Source organism: Pezoporus flaviventris, unplaced genomic scaffold (genome assembly GCF_033815535.1).
Source record: "Pezoporus flaviventris isolate CSIRO_AGI_PZ_B2104156 unplaced genomic scaffold, CSIRO_AGI_Pfla_v1 ptg000073l, whole genome shotgun sequence".
NCBI lineage: Eukaryota > Metazoa > Chordata > Aves > Psittaciformes > Psittacidae > Pezoporus > Pezoporus flaviventris.
The window spans coordinates 3,019,620-3,040,949 of NW_026892621.1; the positions used below are offsets into that span (position 1 = coordinate 3,019,620).

General features: G+C 39.7%; 1 protein-coding gene across 5 annotated transcripts in view; it reads left to right on the forward strand.

Annotated features, from left to right (window-relative positions):
* The window catches only part of ATP2B2 (ATPase plasma membrane Ca2+ transporting 2), a 244,025-nt gene that overhangs the window by 163,071 nt on the left and 59,624 nt on the right, over positions 1-21,330 (forward strand). For all 5 annotated transcript variants that reach the window (XM_061472920.1, XM_061472921.1, XM_061472918.1 and 2 more), the window contains 2 exons: positions 800-1,014; positions 2,454-2,696. In XM_061472920.1, the coding sequence (XP_061328904.1) occupies positions 800-1,014; positions 2,454-2,696 (458 nt within the window). The remainder of the gene's footprint in view (positions 1-799; positions 1,015-2,453; positions 2,697-21,330) is intronic.

Genomic DNA, 21,330 nt, shown 5'->3' on the forward strand with positions numbered 1-21,330 from the left:
AATCCAGGCACAAAACTGCAGAGGGGGAGTGCTTGCTTAGCAAAGTCTGTGTCACTGGGAGAGCATATTAAGTCCCTGAGATCTTCCATGAATTGGTGTCTCTTGTGCTCTGTTGTCAGTGTCAGACCCCTTGAGCCTCTCTTCATAAAAATACATGTGGTTTACAAATGGCCCTTTGAGAAGGGAAACCTTGGACACACTGGTATTTATCACATTTTCAAGAAAAGCAGGGAAAACCTGCTCTGTGGATGATCCTGCAGCATTGCCTCATTGTATTCAGTCAGGCACATCAATAAGGCTTTCCTAAAATATCTTATACAGCAACATAAACTACAGGAGACTCCTTTTCTCAAGCCTCTTAAGATAAGCTTATTTAAAAGAAAGATGAGTGTTTGAATGTGGATAGACCAGTAATTTGTGAAAGGTGGAGGTTAAAAGGACAGCTAAATGTTGTACCAAAGTACTGCACTAAAGGGAAAACCCTCCAGTAACAGCGAGCTCCTGTGGAACCAGACCGACTGTGAAGCTTTAGTGGCAGCAGTAAGATGGTGCTTAAAAATTAACATGATATGATTCAGCTGTTCTGTAGAGTTCAGCATTTCCTTATTCACTGAAATGTAGGGCTGTTGTAAATGCATTATAGGAATGTTTTTTCTGCATTGTAAAGTATATCATTATCATCATTATTGGTACTGGTGAAAAGTGTCATGTAGAATAAGAAAATTCTAATGTAGATTTCTAATTGCACATGGTTTTAATTGTGTTTTGGTTTATAGTAATTGATTATTTCTCTTTTCAGGTTTGGTGATGTCTGCCATCACTGTAATAATTTTGGTACTATATTTTGCCATTGACACGTTTGTGGTCAACAAGAAGCAGTGGTTGCCTGAGTGCACTCCTGTCTATGTTCAGTATTTTGTTAAATTCTTCATTATTGGGGTTACTGTACTTGTGGTTGCCGTTCCTGAGGGACTTCCACTTGCTGTCACTATTTCTCTGGCTTACTCTGTAAAGGTAAGAGGCATTAATAATAATTACGGGAGAAAATGCTGTTCAGTTGAGTTTACTAGTGAGTCTTCAGGTTTTATTAGGTGTGATGAAGAGTGGCCTGTAAATAAATGTGCTCAAAATATTGAGTGGAATTCCTTTGAAGTGACACTTTGCTTTATATTAAAAGTATCTGTCAAAACTGCAAGTACACATGTATTCTAATACGTGTCTTTAAAACCACCCAGTGCAGCAGAAACACCTACTTAGTTTGCAAGGGCACCAGGAATTCATTGAGCAGAATTTACTATGAGATTTTGACACAGAATAACTTTGTCTTCACATTTTACTTGTGCAATAGTACAGAATTTTTACAAGGGTTTGAAGCCTTCAGGAACACTTCAAAGAAATGAGAGTTTCACCGGAGCTTTCACGTCCTTTTCTGAAGTGCAGTTGCAGTTCTTTGTAGCCAGTGTAAATGATTCTGTGAGGAAATGAAAGAGGATTGAAATCCTGCACTTGTGGACCACTCTTATCTCAGGAGTTTTCTCAGATTGTTTTAGCAGCTTGGTCATATTTTACGAATCTTAGATGAAGATTTTGTGACGTTTACTTAGTATGTACCCAAATTAATGTCTGAACATTAGGAAGGAATAGCTCTATTTATATGTAGCCAAACATCATCGTCATCAGGAAAAAGGAGCTCCTCTCAAGGATGGCATTTTGCTAATAAAGACTTTAGCTGCTTTTAAAATGCTTTCCCAGTCTCCTTATATCCTTCCTACAACACATGCAGCACACAGGTGAGTATCTGTATGTGCAGTGTCCAGCTGCCATACAGCTGTGTGTACAAGGGGTGGTACTGCACCCTCTGAGGATATGCTAGTGTCTGACAGTAATGTCAGGTGATGGGACACAGGGTGGTTTTAATGTTGAGAAGACAGAAGCAATGACACTGCATTTCCAGGTGCATTGTGGAATGGAGTACTCTACCGTGGTGGTTTTTTGTAGTGTGGGGTTTTTTGTGGTTGCTGGTTATTTGTTGCTAGTTTGTTTCTTTCCCCAAATGTGTGGTCCCTCGGTGTGTTGCCACATCTCATCCTGGCACTGGGAATAGAAAACATGTAATGTTACTATTTAACATTTAATGACACTGTTTAAAAAAAATCTTGCTATGTTCAGTTTCTTTAGCTAATCTCTGCTGTTCTGGCTATTCCTTAAAATGTACATATATTGCAAAAAAGGGCAGGACTGTGTCGGTTTATGAAGGCAAAATTATTGCAGGGCTAGTCACTGCTTGTTTGTCTGTGACTAAGCATTGGGTTATCATCCCCAGTCAGAGTTCTAGTTCAGTGAGCGTTGTGTACTCATGGACAAGACTAAATACATGCATTTTGCTTTTCCTGACTGATGTTATAAATGTGTCAAAGCAGCTCTTGACAGCTCTTTATTTTGCTTTTCCTCAGAAAATGATGAAGGATAACAACCTGGTCCGCCACTTAGACGCTTGTGAAACTATGGGTAATGCTACAGCCATCTGCTCCGACAAAACAGGGACGCTGACGACCAACCGGATGACAGTGGTCCAAGCCTACGTTGGGGATGTCCACTACAAAGAGATCCCTGACCCAGACTCCATACCCGCCAAAACCCTCGAACTGCTGGTTAACGCAATTGCTATCAACAGTGCTTACACTACAAAGATCCTGGTACGTGGGCTTTCTCTGTCAACAGAATGAAAACTAGGAGTTGTAATGTTTCAAGCAATGTTAATTCCTTAACGTCCTGTTGTCGATTATAATAGAGCGTTAAATACCACTGAGGTCCTCAAAATGAGAACAGGTGCTGTAAAAACTATATATTTGTATCTTTTAAGGATAGGGATGTACTTAACAAGTACAAGACCATGCTACATTTAAAACTCTCCTGCTGTCAGATTGGTATGGCCCAGTTTTGGTGCACTTAAATTTAAAAGCAGAACAAGTTGTCACTGAGACTTCATATGTGCACAGTTATTTCTGTGTGTCTAAGAACTTTCAATTCTGAAATAGGATAAATTGGATTGGTTAAATCAATGAGGTTCATGATCTTTATTCATTCTGGTTTGAAGTGAATTACATCCAGAAGTATTTTATTCACTCTGTAGAGAAAGGCAAAGTGGAAATATCCTGCTTGCTAACAGCAGCAGATTCTTCTGTAAGAAGCTAATTAAGAGGCTGAAAACTTTTGCAGTTCCAATAGATTTGCTCCTGTAAAGACCAAGCTTAATCTTAGTATTACAGATGTATTTGTTTAGTTTATGGGTTTATGTGTTATTTTCATAGCTCTGTGCTGAGCTGTTTAACGTAGCCTTGCCTGCACTTCATGTTTAAGAGTATTCTGTTAAAATACAACCACAGAAAACAGGATACAAGTACAGAAATGCTGCTGAGGGCTGGAGCATGTATTTCCTTGGAATTCTTGCAGTGTAAACATCTGGATATTAGTAGCAATCAATACTTGGAAGAAGGCTGTTTAGAGAAACCTGACGCAGATACACCAAGTGTGTTTGTAGCAAACGTGGTTTTGAAATGAAGGCTCCCGAGGGCTGTGTGGCCAGGGTTAGTGTCTGACGTCAAGGCACAGCTGAGGCACCCTTCAGACAGTCATCTGTGCTGTACTGCGCTCACTCTTCTGTTCCCACTGAAATCCCTCTGGAAAGGGAAATGTGGGGAGAACCAGCCCCTGAGGCAGCTGGAGCTGCTTCCGACAGCATGAGTGGACAGGGAATCACACAGACACTCCATCTGCTCACAAAGATACCATTGGTAGCCACCTTCTAGGTGCAACCAGACAGCAATGTGAGTGCACCTCTCTACAGCTGCACTGTAGAGAGAAACAGCTCTGGTCAGCTGAGGCTGGATATTATTCTGTCCTTTTCCTATGTGCTGTCAAAATTGACCCTGATAACTAAAGTGCAAGATGGGCCTTCCACTCTCAGGTGGTTCAGTATAAATGCTGTGTAATAGTGCATATTTGATGGTAGTGGCTTTTTGGAATCTTATCTGCACATTTGTAAGTTAGCAAGAGTATTTTACTATTGCTGGGTAAATGATGATTTCAGAAATTTATTTGATTACATTTGATTGCTAGGGAGAGGAACATCTTATTTTAATACATCTTATTTTAGTATTGTTACAGCCTAAGTAAGATTAGATACTTCCTTCTGTAGAAAGAGACAGAATCAAACTCATTCTCAGCACACATCTGTGGTTAAGACAAGGTAATAGGGATAAACTGGGATGAAGGCTGGGAGAAAGCTATATAATTGTGTTTGTGTAAGTGCTACAGAGGTGATGCTGATCACCAGCATCAGTCCTTGCTGCCACTGTGGCATCTGACTTTGGGAGGGCCTTGAGAGAATATTACTAATGTTAGCAGAATTTTCTTCATTCCAAAGGAACAACAAGGCAGAAGGCAGCAGGTTGGGTGGCGGTGAAGTCAGGTGCGACTGGCAGAGCAAGGCTCCATGTCAGCTCTGCTTCATTTGTTTTACATTTAACTGTTCATTCTGAATGCCCGAGATCAAACACAGTAACCAGTGTTTCTGTTCAACATCCATTCCACTGCCCTCTCTGAATCTCAGACTAGATTTAGGTTTCTGAGTGGCATCAGACTTCCCAGAGTGAAGCGCATGTAGTATTAAATATAACATTCTGTCTTTCTCTTGTGGTAATAGTTCCATTTGACTGGAAAATTTCTGGTCAGTAATAGTTCTAAAATTTCACTTTGGTCTCAGTATAATTTTGAACTTTTTTTAACTCTGGCTTGACTTCATTGTTTCCTGTTGAAGTGAGTTACGTGTGTCTGTTAGGAAGAGTCAGTATTTCACCATTTCAGTTCTTTTTTAGCTTCGCACAGAGACTGATTCTCTGTCAAACTGATAAATGGGTGAAATCCCCTGGAAATCACCTTTGTGCTGGATGCATAGCAGATGACTGCTTGAACTTCTCTATGTAAAATTAATGGTGACTTTTAGCTATAATTCTGTCATAAAATCAAGCCTTGCAGTACAGCTGCCACAAGAATAACAACTCCAAATACCAGAGGAGTTCATTTATTCATTGTTTATAACAAGCTTTAGCTAAAGTGTAAGATACAAGGTATTGTTCCATAGCCCCTTTTAAATCATAAATAAATACAATTGAAAACACCTAAGGGAGTTGTTTCTAGGATAAAGCATACAGAATGATTCTAGCTGCTAATACTGAATGCATACTTGTGCACCCAGAGTATATTTAATCATATTGTGAACATCAGCTCAAACCCAAAGGGTGCATGTGTTATAAGACTGAATTTTACACATGCTATTTTTAGTCATCTAGTTCTGTGTATGCTGTAAATTGCGCTTTGTATGAACTTCTGTTCAGAGTGATCACATATGGGACCATAAAATTAGTCAAGATGCTCTGCTGAATGATAAATACTCCCTCTTGCATTGTTTTTTGATTAAGGGGCAATTGAACCACTGATAAAAATATAAAAAGAAAATAATATCCCTGCTTGGGATAAAAGATTTGAATTTCCCTGAGAAATTAAACACAAATTAGTCCAACTGAACAATAGCATCGTTAAATATAGTTCTTTTTAACGCTTTCCAAGGATCAAGTTACTGAGTGAGCTGCTTTTGCATTCCATTAGCTGCAGAGCCACTTTAATGCTGGTTTTATGCTGGTATTGTGGAGCTGTTCTCCAGAAAACCTTTCTTTTCCAACAGTCATGTTTTCGATAGCTTTCCCACACAGAAATAAAGATTAGACTTCATACATTTTTGCATGTGAGCTGTGATGAGGACTGTAAAGTATCTCTTACCCTGAAAACAAAATTTGCATTTTGGGAGTATTTTCCATGCACTTGGAGCAGAAGCACATTGGTCTTGAATATCATGGAGAAGTCATGAAATAGAGACTCCAAATACCACTGCTAGTGATTTGAACTCCTCTACTGAGCTCCTGCTTGCAAAAATTCAGTTTTAGTAAGAAGAGTATTTCTTCTGATTTCCTGAAAGCTGTCAGAGGGCACAGATGACATGGTTGTGGGATGTGTATAATGAGTTCTTACTAAGAAGAGATTGCAGTTAGTATTTAATAGAGGGATTTTCAGCTCCAGTGGAGAACACCCAGCTGAACCCGTTATTATTAGGATCTAACATAGGCATTTCAGCTGGTACTCCGTAAGTGCCTGGGGAGCAAAAAAGCTACTTATGCGTGTATTAGGTGCATGTCTGGAGCTGCAGGGCTGTTCTCAGTTCTAGTGACCATTTACTGCATTTGCGTAGCGTGTGGTACAATGCAGCAGCATCCTTCAGCTGAGGATCTCAAAGGAAAAAAGGCCGAGATGTCACAGGCAAGTCTATGTGTTTGTAAATGTTAATCAAGTAACGAATGTGGCCTTGTAAAACTTTGGAACAAAAAGGCCTTTATTGGATAAAACTGAAAGGGGCGAAGGAAGCCAGGACACAGAAAGCAATGTTTCCTGTTTATCATCTGCCTGAAGAACACCTCTTTGTGACACCATAACATCTACCTATGAAACAGTGAAGTTGTCAAAGTTGCTACCAGCACCCAAATTCCAACCATGTTTCTACCATAGCCCTACATGAGGGTCTCCACATTCTGCTCAGACCCACCACTCCTCACGAGGCAACAGGGAGGGCCCGGAGGGCAGCGAAGAGCAGGGATTCTCCACAGGCTTTCCTGAGAGGAGTTCTCCATGGAGGAGAGCAGTGGTCATCCTCCGTGGGAGATGGTGCTGAGAAAATGGGCTGGCTCAGGGCATCGGCGCGGAGCAGGAGTATGGAGCTAACAGGCACAGCCTTTGGGATTTACGAGGAAAGGAAGGAAGGTGTGAATTCACCTTCTTGCTTAGTATAATTCCTTTTCCTTGAATAGATAATGAATTATCTTATTAAAATAAGTGGAACAAAATTTCTAACTTTATTCTGAAAGCGGTTCAAGAGATTTTGGCACAGAATTTTATTGCTAAGAATAGAGTCCTTTTGACTGTCTGATGCAGGAGACTGGAGTGGATGCACTTCATGCTTTCTTGGGGAAGAGGGGTGGAGGGAGGCTGGCAGGGCAGGGAGGTAACCCAGGATACAGGAAAACCAGAAGAAATTACTGAAGTGAAGTGGTAAAAGTAATGGAAAATAAGATTTTAATACAGCAGCTGCTGTGCAGGAATAGGTGGAAATCTGTTGTGGGTATTGAGAACATGGATGTAGTAGCCAGGTGAAGGGCTCTTTTTATTTGTGAGGAATATATTTGCATCCAAATGTAGCACAGCTGTCTGGGTTGTGGGAATACATAATCTTCCCTTCAGAACAGCCCTCATGCAAAGCACTAATACTTCTCTTACTGATTTTTATTCCTTTCAGTCAAATGTAGACTGGATTTCATTTATCAAATACTTGAATTTATCTTGTCTACTGTTTTTAACTGGATGAAAAAATTGTCTCAAAAATAATATATATATATATATATGCACACATATACTATTTAGCCAACAAATTCCCTTTACCTTTCATAATTCCATCACTTCTTGAAAAAAACTTTAAAGTTGTTTTGAGGAATACGGATATTTGGAAGCTTCCTACTGGGTCATTTAAAAACTTGAGTAGTAGAAGGTTGGTTTATGGATTTTTGTATACATTTCCCCACATTACCATATAAAGTTATCAGTGATGAAAAAGAGGATTGATATGTCATATCTTTTTAACAGTAGTTGCTTGCAGCTCTCTAATTCTTGTCTGACAGAGCACTGACCTTTGCTTTTATCTGCCTGTATACATATATTATGTGTCTGTTTATTTATGTGAAGCCTTGTTTTCAAAATGGAATGGAAGCAGGAGACCCTCACTGCTTAGGAAAGATTGTTTGTTTCATTTCTACACAAAGCTCCAAGCCCAATAGATCAGATTATGCTGTACCTATCAACGGAAAATCATGAGGATTTATATTTCCTGAGGCAACAGCAAAAGAGCCTGTGCTTTATTGTAGCTGTCTGCCAAGAGCAGTCATGCTGAACGAAGCTGCTATTGGATGTCACTTGAATCCTCTTTTTATTCCGAGCAGAACCATGAGAAGGTAGCTTTTATCCTGCAAATGACATTTTTAGTTATTTTGGTATTTGAAATTGGAAAGATATTTTTACTCTCGGGTACGGTTTTCTTAAAAACCTCTTCTCAAGCTCTTTGTTTCGTGTGTTAAAAGACAGAATTACCATTTGTTTTTACTGCACATGAAGGTTCAGGTCATCTCGTATTTTGTCCAGATGAGTTCCCCCATTGCTGCTAACAATGTTCTAAGTTAAAATAGATACCTTAAAAAACGCCAGCAAACCCCAACAAAAACACATACACGAAAAATGAGGCCAGAAATGGGGACAGAGTGGTAAAAAAAACCCCAAAATACTAAGGATAGACTGAGGATAGCTTTCATTTATACTAACTTTAAATGACAACGCAAGTAAATGGCCTGGCCTAAATTCTGGTTTATTCCCTGCATAGTTCCCTACCATTAACATTAAAGCACAAATATATCTGGCAGCTCCAGTTGTTGGCTTGAAGTCTGTGAAGAAGATCAGTCATCTATGACGTAGTCAAGTTGTCAGTCAGGGCTGGCCTGCCTATGAGAAAGCAAGTCAGCTTGGCGGAAGAAGAGACAGTGGGAGAAGGCAGAGAGCTCAACGCTGCAATGAGGGCACGGTGAGGGAAAAACTGGAGCATGAGGAGGAAAGGCGTTTGGAAGCTGGCAGCAGCAGTTTGCCCATGTTCTCCGCAGTGTTGTCCCCCTTTGCAGCCGTGAGGCTTTCCTTATTTCCCTGCATTGCCTTTCCCCCGTGAACAGTTACAAGCTTTGATCCCAGGGAGGTTTGCACCAGTAGTTTGAGTGACTTTTGGCAGCAACCTGAGCAGAGCCCATCCTTCGTAGTGGTTTTTCTACCTCTATTTGTGTTCTAAGGTTGAGAAGGATGGAGGGAGGAGGAGGAGTGCTGTTGGACAGACATTTTATGTCAGGATAGATCTGTGCAAGGTTTTACCCTTACATAACAATACTGGAAACCAGTAAACAGTGAGAAACAGATCTGGGATGAATTTTTGCAACTTAGCCCATGTAAGGAATGGCACTGGCCTAGCTTGTTGTCAAGCGTCATCTGGCGCTGGATGAAGGAGGCAGGAGGAAGGAGTAACTGGCTTCAGTCATCTCCCTCCACTGGCACTGTGGGATACATATGGAATGGCAAAATCCTCTCCTTCTAGTGTCATTAAAACGTCCAGAAAATGTCACACAAATGTACTGAGAAGAGAATCCTCAGCTGGCAGATTGATGAACTAGTGCAGAAATTCAAAGATACCCATTTTCTCACTGTCTGAAAAAGAACAAGTGGATTTATACGAGCTCATGATGCTCTGCTCCAGGTTCTCCAGTTTGCGTTCTGAGGTCTTAGGGGTACAGTAAGTTACTAAATAGATGATACAAGGAGAAACATAGAGGAAAGCCTACTTTGCTGAAAGTCATGTAGAAAATCAGTGCAGGATTTCAGGGTGGCATCTTCCAGCTCAGTAGGGCTGGATTTAGGGCACGTTAGTTTGTTAGTAGAAACATGAAAATTGTACATGCTCGTGTTTTTGAAGTGCTCAGGGGATGGCATTAATAACTGTGGAGCATTTCTGAATCTCCAGCTGAATAGTGCATTTGGACCATTTAAAATTAAAATATTATTTTATTTGATTGAACTTTGAACTGTTTTAAAAAAAAAACCCTGTTTTGTTTTGTTTACAAAGTATGCTAAAAAAGCATATTGATATTTTTGTAAATTGGTATTTTTCTCCCACTTCCCATATTTTGTTCCCAGTGTTATGCAGCTGTATAATGTAGATAGACATTAGAGATGAGGACAGACAATGCAGGCCAAAGTCTCTTTCTATATATAAGCAAGAAAATCATCACCAAAAAATACCCAACAGTACTTTCTTTGCAACTTTTTTTTTGGTAAGCAGTTCCTCAGATTAAGCAAAGCAAAAAAAACCCAGCCCCAAACTTACAGTGTGCATGGTATTTACTGTGTAAATAATAAGAGATAGCAGATCATGTATTTAGTTGTCTCTGATTCTAGGAGTGGTAATTACAGAGAATAATGATCTTCACACATCACTTGCCATTGAAGTCTTATATAATAAGAGGTATCAAGATAGCTTTTCTCCCTAAATTAGCTGCTGAGTTAATAATTGAAATAACTCTATTTAGCAAAGACTGCTTGAATGTGTGACACACTGGGACTTGGTGTTATCCCGGTCGTGTGCTCTCTGCTCTCAGGGTGCAGGGGCTTTGTCTTGCTATCAGAAAGCTTTTTGAGAGTTTAAAGTGAGGGGCAGAATGGAATCAGCTGCCTAGAAAGCTTTTGGTAGCTGGCTGTGGGCTGGATTTCCCTAAGCAGAGAGGGGGTAAGGCAGCAGAGATCAGAACAGGGCCATCCTGTACATTGCTGTTGACATAGCTGAACCCTCTGGAAGGTTGTGTATTTTCAGGAGTGGCCAAGTTGTCAGAGGCAAGGCAGGTTTTCTTTCTGCAGCGGCAGAAATGGTGAAAGAAGTGCTCAGACAGAGCTAGTTCTTTCACTGGGGTTCTCATTATACAGTAAACTGTAATTGTAAATGAACTTGACAAAGGGAATGCAGCTCCTGACAACTCTTACACTTTGTTCCTAGTCTCCTGTACTGTCAAAGGAAGGGGTGACCGTCCTGCCCCAGCCATAAATGAACATGGCAAGAGAAGATGGGTAAATAAGATAATCCTGCACTGTACAATCGCAGAATGGGCTAGGCTGGAAGGGACCTTAAAGATCATCCAATGATGTAGCATGACAAATTATTCCCATATTAGCTAAAAAGTTATGATCAAGTTAAATTATATTTCTGTGTTTTCTTTCTTCATGTGACAGAAAACAAGGCATTAAAAAACCTCCTTAGTGCTGGTCATCTTTACAGCTTGGTAATTGCAGATTCCATTTATTCCTTTTGGAATAAATAAATCACTGCAAGATAATAAACAGGAATGACAGTCGCTTGGAAGCCTTTTGTTATTATAATATCATTTAACACATTAGCTGGGGGTTTTTTTGTTTGCTTGTAAGAAAATGAGTAAATGAGCTTTTTAACTTGCTATGGTTTTCCTCTTACCATGCATAGCATTTTTCTTTTATGTTATTTGTCTTACTTTCATGTTCTTACTTTCTACTCATCTCGTACCGGCGTAAGATGATTCACTTTCAGGAGTAAGTGCCAGCTACTGCCAAATATGCCTGTGGATGAACACAGGCTTTAGAAGTCAGTGCTTCCTGCAAGCTGTTCCAAAGTGTTTTCATGTAGATATGTGAATATCGCTTACTGTTGTCAGAGCACTTTTAGGACCATTGTGGTTTTCTGTACTGCGGTGGGGTTTTTTAGTTTGTTTTGGAGGTTTTTGGTGTGTTGTTTTTTTAATTACATAATGTTGGCCCAGTGTTTTCAATACTTACTTCGTTCATGCCTCTGAAACCTTACTTACACTGAGTCATCACACTTCCACTTCGGAGCTGATTGATATGCTGGTTAGAATTTAGTGCTAACACTTTGGAGGGGGTATTACCAGGGAGCATGTTTTCCTGATGGGAGCTTTTGTTTTTATCTGAGTGGGTGTAAATCACTTACTTCAGGCACATCTGTTTTAGTGTAGGTTTTCTTTGTGCTATCATCAGGCACAGGAAGATAATAATTTCAAATGTGATAATTTAATACCAATTTTATAGGAAATGGTAATGGTTTTAAAATCAAAGAAACACAAACAGGCATATTAGAAAACAATGGAGTGGGTGTATCAGCTCACAGTGAGATATGACATCAATTTTCTTTCAAGTATGTTACATTAAATATATAGTCTCTGTTACATCCTATGTAGGTTTTAAGTAAGTTTTCTTTTTACTCTCAGAATTCCAGTATGGTCTGTTCTTTGTGCAGGGGGTGAACAACCACCCAAACTCTGATGCAATGCCCGAAGTACAACAGATAAGCAATAAAGTACATGACAGAGAACATCTTGCTAATCTCAGAGCAACAAATGTACAGGAGTTACTTTACAGACTTGAAAAAGACTTTAAATCAACTTGGCATTGCTCCTCTTTATGAATGAGATTGCACTGATGAAGACTTACTTTATTTGCTAAATAGCTAGTCCTAGAAAATTGGTATTAAATCTACAGTCACTAAGAACTTATGCTTCAAATTCTAGTTCTCCTTTCTTCTGCAGGTTGACCTCACTAATAGTTTTTCTTTCAAGCTTCCAGTTTCCTCATATGTGAAGCTCTTGACCCCTCTGGGTTACAGTCAATCCTATTTGTGTGTTATTTACAAGTCAGTGTGAAAAGGCCTTTCTGCTTTTAGAGGTGGTGCTGGATAAGCTGGGGAAATCTCTAGAATCTAAAGATTAAGATCTAGAATTCTTCTAGAATCTTCACGAGGTTGAAGAACTGTAAGCATAGATTCTGAGGAAACTGCAAGGGGCATGGACTTCTCAAATGTATGGGACTTTGATGGATCTGATTTCTCAGGGACGTATGATTCTGATGGACAGTAGGTATCCCTTACAGAAAATCCTTTTCCTACCTGGAATCTAGCAGAGGAAGTGGGAAGTTTTCAAAGGGAAGGTTGTTAGAGTATTTTAACATAGCCAAAACTGTACTGTTCTGTAGTGGCGCTGAAGGAATGACAGACCTGCTTTGGCAGACACCTTGCATGAAAAGCTTAACCTCTGGAAGAAGTTTTAACAATCTAGGACAACTTTAAGAAGTATGACTACAAAGCTGCCTTGTGTGTAAGCACAAACACCCAGCAAGAGAGCATGGCTGGCTACTGGCAAGTCCTCACAGAGACGCAGGGACGTCTCATCCATCCAACATTATGAATGAGTGTTGGGCAGTAGGTGCAGCTCATTGTAATACTGGATGAAAATACTGTGTTTAAAAAGTTCCACCATGTATTTCTTATGCTTTTTTCTTTTTTTGCTGTCATTTCCACTTAATTCAAGTGGCCAGAGAGTTAAGCTACCTTACTCCAAAGCAGGAGGGTTGGCAGGTCAGTGCTGGTTTAGGAGGGGTGGTGTATTTGGAAGAGGTGAGAGAACAAGTCTTTTGGGTAGAATTTTCCTATAAAGGACAGGATGTTCAACCTCTCCATCATTCCTGTCCCAGCTCCTTGTGATGAATAATCAGATCAAACTTGGCTGCAGTCTCACAGGCTGCAGTGCTGCCCAGCAAAGACACCATTCTTAGTATTCTGACAGGGAGAGGGACAGCCAGAGGACTGAATTCATAATGGATCTCAAACATTACCCCACAAATCATGCAAAAAAAATGCCTCTGAGAAAATATTAGGCAAGCATCACTCTAAGATATTGTATACACAAAAGCTCATGCATTTGTCCCACCCCCAAACAACCCAAACTAACGAAAACCAATTTAAAAAGCTGATACGTGCTCATATAGGTTTAGAGGAGTACATTTTGTATGAAAAGCAAAATAGCTGCCGTTCATGTTTTTAGACTCATTTAGAAATGGATGCTTGAAGAACCCTTTTCCTCACCCTGGAAATGAGTAATATTAGCAGAAATCTGTAATTATGCTGGGCTATAATCAGTAGCATCAGTCAAGTGAAAAAACTTCATTTTACGTTTCATGTGGCTAGATTTGCTTTGCCCTTGCTAAATTTAGCTCTTTAAACTGTACAAGTGGTTTGGAATTGTGCTGCAACCAGAAACACAGTGAGTATTAAGGGTAGTTTTTGCTTTGGTTTGGTCTTTCTAGAAATTCAGTTTTCCTATCTGAAATGTATTTAGTAGAAAAGTAGAAAATCCAAAGTATTCATATGTTCTGTGCTAATGCAAACTTTATGCAAAGATCAGCTGTCTGGAGATACTATTTCTTTTGTTCAAATTCAGGCTTTTGATGTGCACATATAAGGCTATGAATTTTTTGTTATTTAACGTGATGACTGAATTCTTGTACGATACAATCATTATTCCAGGGCACATTTTGGTTTTTCCCCAATTCATTATCCTCAAATGAAGGTTTAAGGTCTACGTTGTACTGCAAGATTTCCAGTTGTAATTAGTAAACAGCACAGAGTAGATAACACAAATTGAAATGAGAGTTGGTATCCTTAGGTAACAGGGACTGGATGGTAGGTGTCACAACTTTGTGGCAGAAATTCATGTCAATGGCTAGTAGGGAGCATGCATGACATGAACTTCAGGCTACTAGTGGAGGTGTTCATTTTGAGCGAGAGAGTTAACTGGTTAAAAGTGAGGAAGCTCATGTAACTGGAACTGTGATGATGACAAGTTCAGAACCATTGAGTAAAGCTTTCAGAGGCAACCTTGGTGGAAGAGTCTTGAGATGTGAGGGTGAAAACTGTTGATAGATTGCTAATATGTGTATTAGAGTGGCTCAGAGGACATCTTCCCAATGTACAATAGCTAGTTAGATCAGTGCTGTAACTAAAGAAAATGTATCTGTTTTCTCAAATCTAAAAGATGAGTTTTCAGCCCTAGAACAGATGCATTAATGCTTTTAATGTTGACAACAAAAGTGTAAATCCCTACTACTGGTTTTAATTTTGAAATACACTTTTTAAACTGCAGTTGTTGCTTTGGAATGTCATTTTCACTACCCAATCAGCTCAACATTATGCAGTTTGTCTCCTGTGTTTTCTCTGCCTGCAACACTCATGAAGGCAGTCTAATACCAGCATGCAGTGAAACCTCAGTTGAATGCATCTCAAGCAAGGTAGCAGATGTTTGGGGTTTCATTATGAAGGTACCAATTACAATTCTGAGTTAGGTGCAGTTTCTCTTTCGCACTTACAGAAAAATGTTCAGCTCATTTGTTGTTCATGGGAATATAGCAAGCATTTTGCCAAATATAAGGAACAAAGTATCAAAAATCTATGCAATCTGTTAATCTGTTCTTAATTTTAATCAATTGGGTTTAGAAATGGCATATTTGTCCCTGGTGTGTGTTCAGACGATATCTGTAATAGGGGAGCATGACGCTCTTGCTTCTTTCTTTATAGCTAGCTTGAACTGAAACCTTGTACTTAGACTATATTTAAAGTAAATTGGATGTTAATTAAAGTAAGTTAATAACAATTGCTATGTCTAATTATTTTAGGTTACTTGTCAACAGCTTTTGTTGCAATTAAACAAAGCTGGAATGGCACTAGGATAAATCTACCAATTGCCAGTTCCCTGTGAATAGGACTATACAAAAGGAGAAGAGTGGAGATTTTTAGTGTCCAAATTTGGAAATGGAATACATAATGTTCAGAGTGTGAGAGCCAGATTGTCCCATAATGATACATTTTAAGGGAACATACAAATGGTTTTGATCAGTAACAATGGGGAAGTCCCTTCATACAGAGAAATACCATCTTAAGCTATCATAAATACATCAAGGCTCTTCTGGGAAAATATGGAGGAAAGTCTGTGCCTGTAAAAATCAGTTTAATCTCATCTGGAGACACTAAAGATGGAATATCCTAATCATAACTGCGATTAATCAGTAGTATCACAACAAGGCAGAGTTTGTTCTTTTCACTGTAACACGGTGTATTATTGTACCTCTGTTTAAATACAGCCATGAACTGTTGTCGTTTGAACGGAGAGATTTAAAAATATTATTTCTTAAATTTGAAATGCATCAAGTCTTCACTTTCCATTCTTTTAATCTTGAAATGTAGGCTATTTGGTATAAAAGAAGAAAGTTCAAATTAGGGTACCAGAATAGCCCATGCGGCATGTCTTGATTGCGGAGTCACTAATGAACTGCAATGTCTAAATATAAGTTTTAAAAGAGATCAGGTAATGTTTTCATAATTTTGAAATCAGGAATCCTTGTTCTGGGCCCAATTAAATTAATTGCATAGATAAATGTAGTTAAATTTAGCTTTGTTAACCACCTCAGATATTGCTTCTCCTCTTGTTATCCCTTTTTCTCTGCTTGAGAAGCTAAAGGAAATAGCAGGTTTTTTTCTACTTGGTTCTAACAGTATGTAGAACAAAACTAGGAGCCGTGTTCTCATCCGAATAGTGCAAATTGCTCAAGTGTCAACATTTTGCATGTCTGAAAATATATGCACAGGGAACAGAAATGTTTTGTCTGCTCCTGAGAGTGAACTGAAAAACTGATGATGTAGGGAGTAGAAAATGGACAAGAAACAGGTTGAAACCTGGTCGCAGAGGATTGGGATAAGAGTCCAGCTGGAAGCTGATCACTAACAGTGTATCCTGGTGTATCCTCAGTAAGGGGGGCAAAGCTGTTTCATGTCATTAATGGTCTGGATGAAGGAGCTGAGGGCCTGACATGCAAGTGGGGGACTGAGAAGGCTAGGACTGTTCAGCCTGGAGAAAAGGCGGCTCAGGGGGATGTTATCAATGTGTATAAACACCTGGTGGGAGGGACTAAAGAAGATGGAGCCAGACTCTTCTCAGTGGTGCCTGGTGAAAGGACAAAAAGGCAGCGAGAGCAAATTGAAACATGGGAAATCGCATTTAAATGTAAGAAAACAAGTTTTAATGTAAGGGATGGTCAAGCACTGGCACAGGGTGCCCAGAGAGGTTGTGGAGTCTTCATCCTTGTGGATACTCAAAACCCAGCTGGACACCGCCCTGAGCAACCTGCTCTACATTACCCTGGGCTTAGATGGTTTCCCAGAAGAGGGAGGCTGGTGCTTGTCAGCATCAACTAGTCTGTAAGTCTGTGACAGATGTGTGCAGGACTGGCATATCCATCTTTTTCTTTTAACTAGTGGTAAGAAGAAGCAATTTTCATGGATTTCCTAATATTCTTTTGCCCTATACTTTTTGAATTCAAATGGAACAAAGGTAAATTTGTCCTTCAAACTGAAAGTGTAATCTAATTATTTGCTATTAAAACTATGGGCAAAGTATTAGCTCTCTTTGAATGTAAAAGTAGGTAACAGTCAGTGAGAGAGGGAGTAGAGACTGTCACACCAGGCTTTCAGTCTGTTCTTCATGCATGATTTAATCTTCTTTCATAATCACTCTGGAGGGAATTTATGGATAGTATCATTTTTGTCTTACTACTGTTACGTAAGCCAAAACAAGTATGAGTCCATCTTCACTGAGCCACACCACTGCTGCTCCCTGAACTTTGCCATGGTGATGGGAAATGTCACACTGATACGTTACATAATTACAGCTGGCCTTGACATTATTTGAGGCAACAAGAGATGTTGAAATGCACTGCTTTCATGCTGCATCTGACTAAACTTGTATCCATCTGGAGCACTAGTGATGAGGATTAGATGGTACCAGAGCATTGCATTAATTAAATAGATTGTTGCATCATTTTCAGGTTATTCTTCAGATCATATATATAAAAAAAATTATTATTTTCCTCCTAAAAATCTCATGTGGATTAAGCCCAGCCTTTAACTCAGACTGAAGCCAAAAACACAGTACTGCACCAGTGACTAAGAAGAAAAGTAACTCTTACAGCCGAACCTAGAAGAGAATCAAGTAACTATCCTGCATGAGTACTGATCTGATACAGGAAGCCTGAATTTGAGTATCCTCCAGCTGTTGTGGTAGATCTAATTATGCCAGTTTTACCTAACTGGTTCCATTGTTCTGGCTACTGTACAAATACATTGTTTCTCACACCCTATACAGTAATAAGTCAAACGTTTCCAATTTCCTAGAAAGTTTGAGCAGATCTGATAAGTAAATGGTTGTCAAATAACAAGGTGGGTGCCTGTGACACTGCTGTTCCTCATCTGAGGAGCCTGCTCCATGTTGGCTGGGGTGTGCAGCACATGTCTGGTCAGTAGAAGGAAGTCTTTTAAACTGCTTCACTATTACTACTCGTTTCTTGCTGAGACAGGAGAACTGAGGAGTGCAGCTGAGGCCACGGAGCTGCTGCGAGGGCTGGAGCAGCTCTGCTCTGGAGCCAGGCTGAGAGAGCTGGGCTGGGGCAGCCTGGAGAAGAGAAGGCTCCTGAAGGGGAGACCTGAGAGCAGCTCCAGTGGCTGAAGGGGCTGCAGGAAACCTGGAGAGGGAAAGAGTGGCTGGAAAGCTGCTTGGTGGAAAAGGACCTGGCGGTATTGATTGACAGAGCTGAACATGGGCTTGTGCCCAGGCAGCCAAGAAGGCCAGCAGCATCCTGGCCTGTATCACCAGTGTGGCAGCAGGACCAGGGCAGTGATTGTTCCCCTGCAGTGGGCACTGGTGAGGCTGCACCTCGAATCCTGTGTCAGTTCTGGGCCCCTCACTACAAGGGAGACATTGAGGTGCTGGAGCAGGGCCAGAGAATGGCAACAGAGCTAGTGAAGGGTCTGGACACAAGTGTGATGCGGAGTGGCTTGAGGGAACCAGGGTTGCTCAGCCTAGAGAAAAGGATGCTCAGGTGCTCTCTACAACTACCTGAAAGGAGGTGGTAGTGAGGTGGGGTCAATCTCTTCTCCCGAGTAACAAGTGATGGGACAAGTTGCACCAGGAGAGGTGTAGGGTGGATGCTGGGAACAGTTTCTTCCCTGAAAAAGGGTTGTCAAGCATCAGAACAGGCTGCCCAGGGAGGTGGTTGATTCTGTATTACACAACCAGTTCCAAGTTCTTTGTTGTTCTTTTTCAATCCCTTATGCTGACCTCAATTAAAACTGACTTTTGATTTTAATTTAACTGAATTTCAACAGCATTGTACCTTGCAGTGATGATTCTGGGTTGTAAAATAGCATGTATATTGTTAGAAAGCATGTTGCTTTTTGTGCTCTATATAAAACAGAAAACAACTTTTTTAATTCTTAAGATGAACAAAATTACTTAAAATTCAAAAAAGTCTGAGGACAATTTGGGATCTTCCTCATGAGTCAAGGCAATAATATTATTCTAGGTGTGTCCTCAAGGGCAGCAAAGATCCAAATCTGCACACGATATGAGCACTAATTTTATTCCTAACGTATACAGGCCTTATGAAAGTAAATTCCTGACATTTTAACAGTATAGAGGTGATGCTGGTTATTATTGTTAGGATGCTGGTTTGGTTTTCCTTGTTTTCATCTACAAAAAGATTTAAGCATTCTAATTTGGTTAATTGGTATTATCCTAGTTGTGTATAATTAGTACAGCAGTTGGGATCTGCCCAGAAAGACAGCAATGTGCTGTGTGCTGAGATAGTGTTGAAAGTACAGTGTGGACAGAAATTCAGTAGAACCAAAGGCAAGCTCCACAGTGTTGTTTAGGAAAAGCCAGACAGGATTATTAAGCAACATTTCTAAGCTGTAAGTGGAAATGTAAAACAAATTTCTGTAAGAGAATCTGTGCATATCAAACCCAGCCGATTTCCAGGGAAGCTTTAACCAATTTTCTGTTGCATTCTTATACAGGGATGTGCATTCCCATGTAGTTCTGAAGAGGTAATACCATGAGAAAACAATAAATACTCTTAGAACAAATAGCAAGGAGAAGATAAAGCAAATTTGTTCATGGTGTTTGGTACCCAGTATCCAGATTATAGCTGGGGTGAAGGATCTGTGGAGATGGTCTTCCTATGAAAGACAGAAAACCAGTGCTGCTGTTGAACTTCTGTAGTTAACAGGATCTCCCTATGAGAAATTGTAATGAAAACTAGAAGAGCTGATGTCTACTATTACTGCTCTCTTATTTCAACACATCTTCTGAAATTGTTTCCCATTTTGTAATTGAAAACTTATTTAGTCAAGCAGGTTTTGTTTCTTAATCCTTGGCTAGAAAAAGCACACTCCTTCCATGTTGAAGTTTTTCTCTAAGATAAACAGTCATTTCTAAGTCTGTCTTGGCTTAGCTTGAGGTCAGTTGAATACATCTGTATCTACAAAAAGCTGATACTTAAGATTGGGTGATATGATTTAGCGTAAGGTGTCCCTGCCCACGGCAGGGGGGGTGGAACTGGATGATCTTAAGGTCCTTTCCAACCCTAACGATTGATTATCAATTTTGTGTGGTTTGATCTTCCTTTAGATTTCTTCCATTAAACCACTGATTCAAAATATGTAATGAGGGAGCATCTCTGAATTTGATAGCACTCTAGTTTTTTAGTAGTTCTCCTTTTTACAGTATTAGGAATTAAATAATAAAAGTAGTCCATGGTTCAGGCAGCATTGATCCTTCTTGGTTTTACACATACAATGTTTAAACATACAGAGAAAAACCCCGCACAGCCTGGTCTGTTTTCTCTTTGCTGAATAAATAAATTCCAGAGTAGATTTTTTTTTTTGCAGTTTAAAAATGTATTTTCCTCTGTTTGCCTGTTGCAAATGGAGTTGAAATGAAACATTTGATATGGATATCATAGCCTAGAAACGTTTGGGGTTTTATCTTGATAAAATTGCTGTATTTCCAGTCTTTATTATTCTAAAGGAGTGGTTCAATGTGTGGAACACAGGAGAACAACATAAAACAAATTACTTCAGAGAATGCATGAAAACCTAAGATTTTAATGTGGAAAGACTGCTTGGATCTTCTTGCTAGGTCCTCCCGTTTCACATCAAAAGGGGCAATGAGAAAAATGAGGTTTAATAAGTGTTATGGCAAAAATCGAGGCATTATGATTTAGTAATCTGATTTTAAAAGTTAAAGCACCTCTAGAAGTTAGGCCCATAGTTTTCCCTTTCTTCATTCTTAGCCCATCTTACTAGTTAACTATTTTCCTGTGAAAAAAATCTGAAAACACCTTTTGTAATCCAGATTCCCTGTTAGGTCAATACTAGCTTTTGGATTATTTTTAGGGCTTAATAATACAGCTGTACTTTGACCTAGAAACCTATTTTGATTTGGTAGTTGTACCTCTGCCTGCAGTTTGTTTTACATGCAAGTATTCACTTACACTTCAAATACTATTATTACCTAAATAATATAAAGACTTGGAAAAAACATTTGCAAATGTGTTACAAGGATCAGTGGAAGGTTGTTGCTGGGGAAGATACTGGATCAGTTTCTTCCTAGTAGAAGCTTGCACAGTATGTGGCTGCCTTGCGCCTAGCAAAAGCTCTACCATTGAGCTCTTGAGAAACAGCATTCAAAAAGGTGAAGTTCCCATTTACAAATCACAGTTCTCTCACACGTTATCAAAGGATTTCCATTCTCTGAAGAGTCAATGAAGTTGTTCCTAGTTAATTATTTAAAAGTAACCCCTTTGGGCTGTCCTTTCAGTTGTTTTCCAGGTGCCAAAACCTGCAGATTTCAGCAAGAAATAAATTTAGATACAGCACGGTAGGAA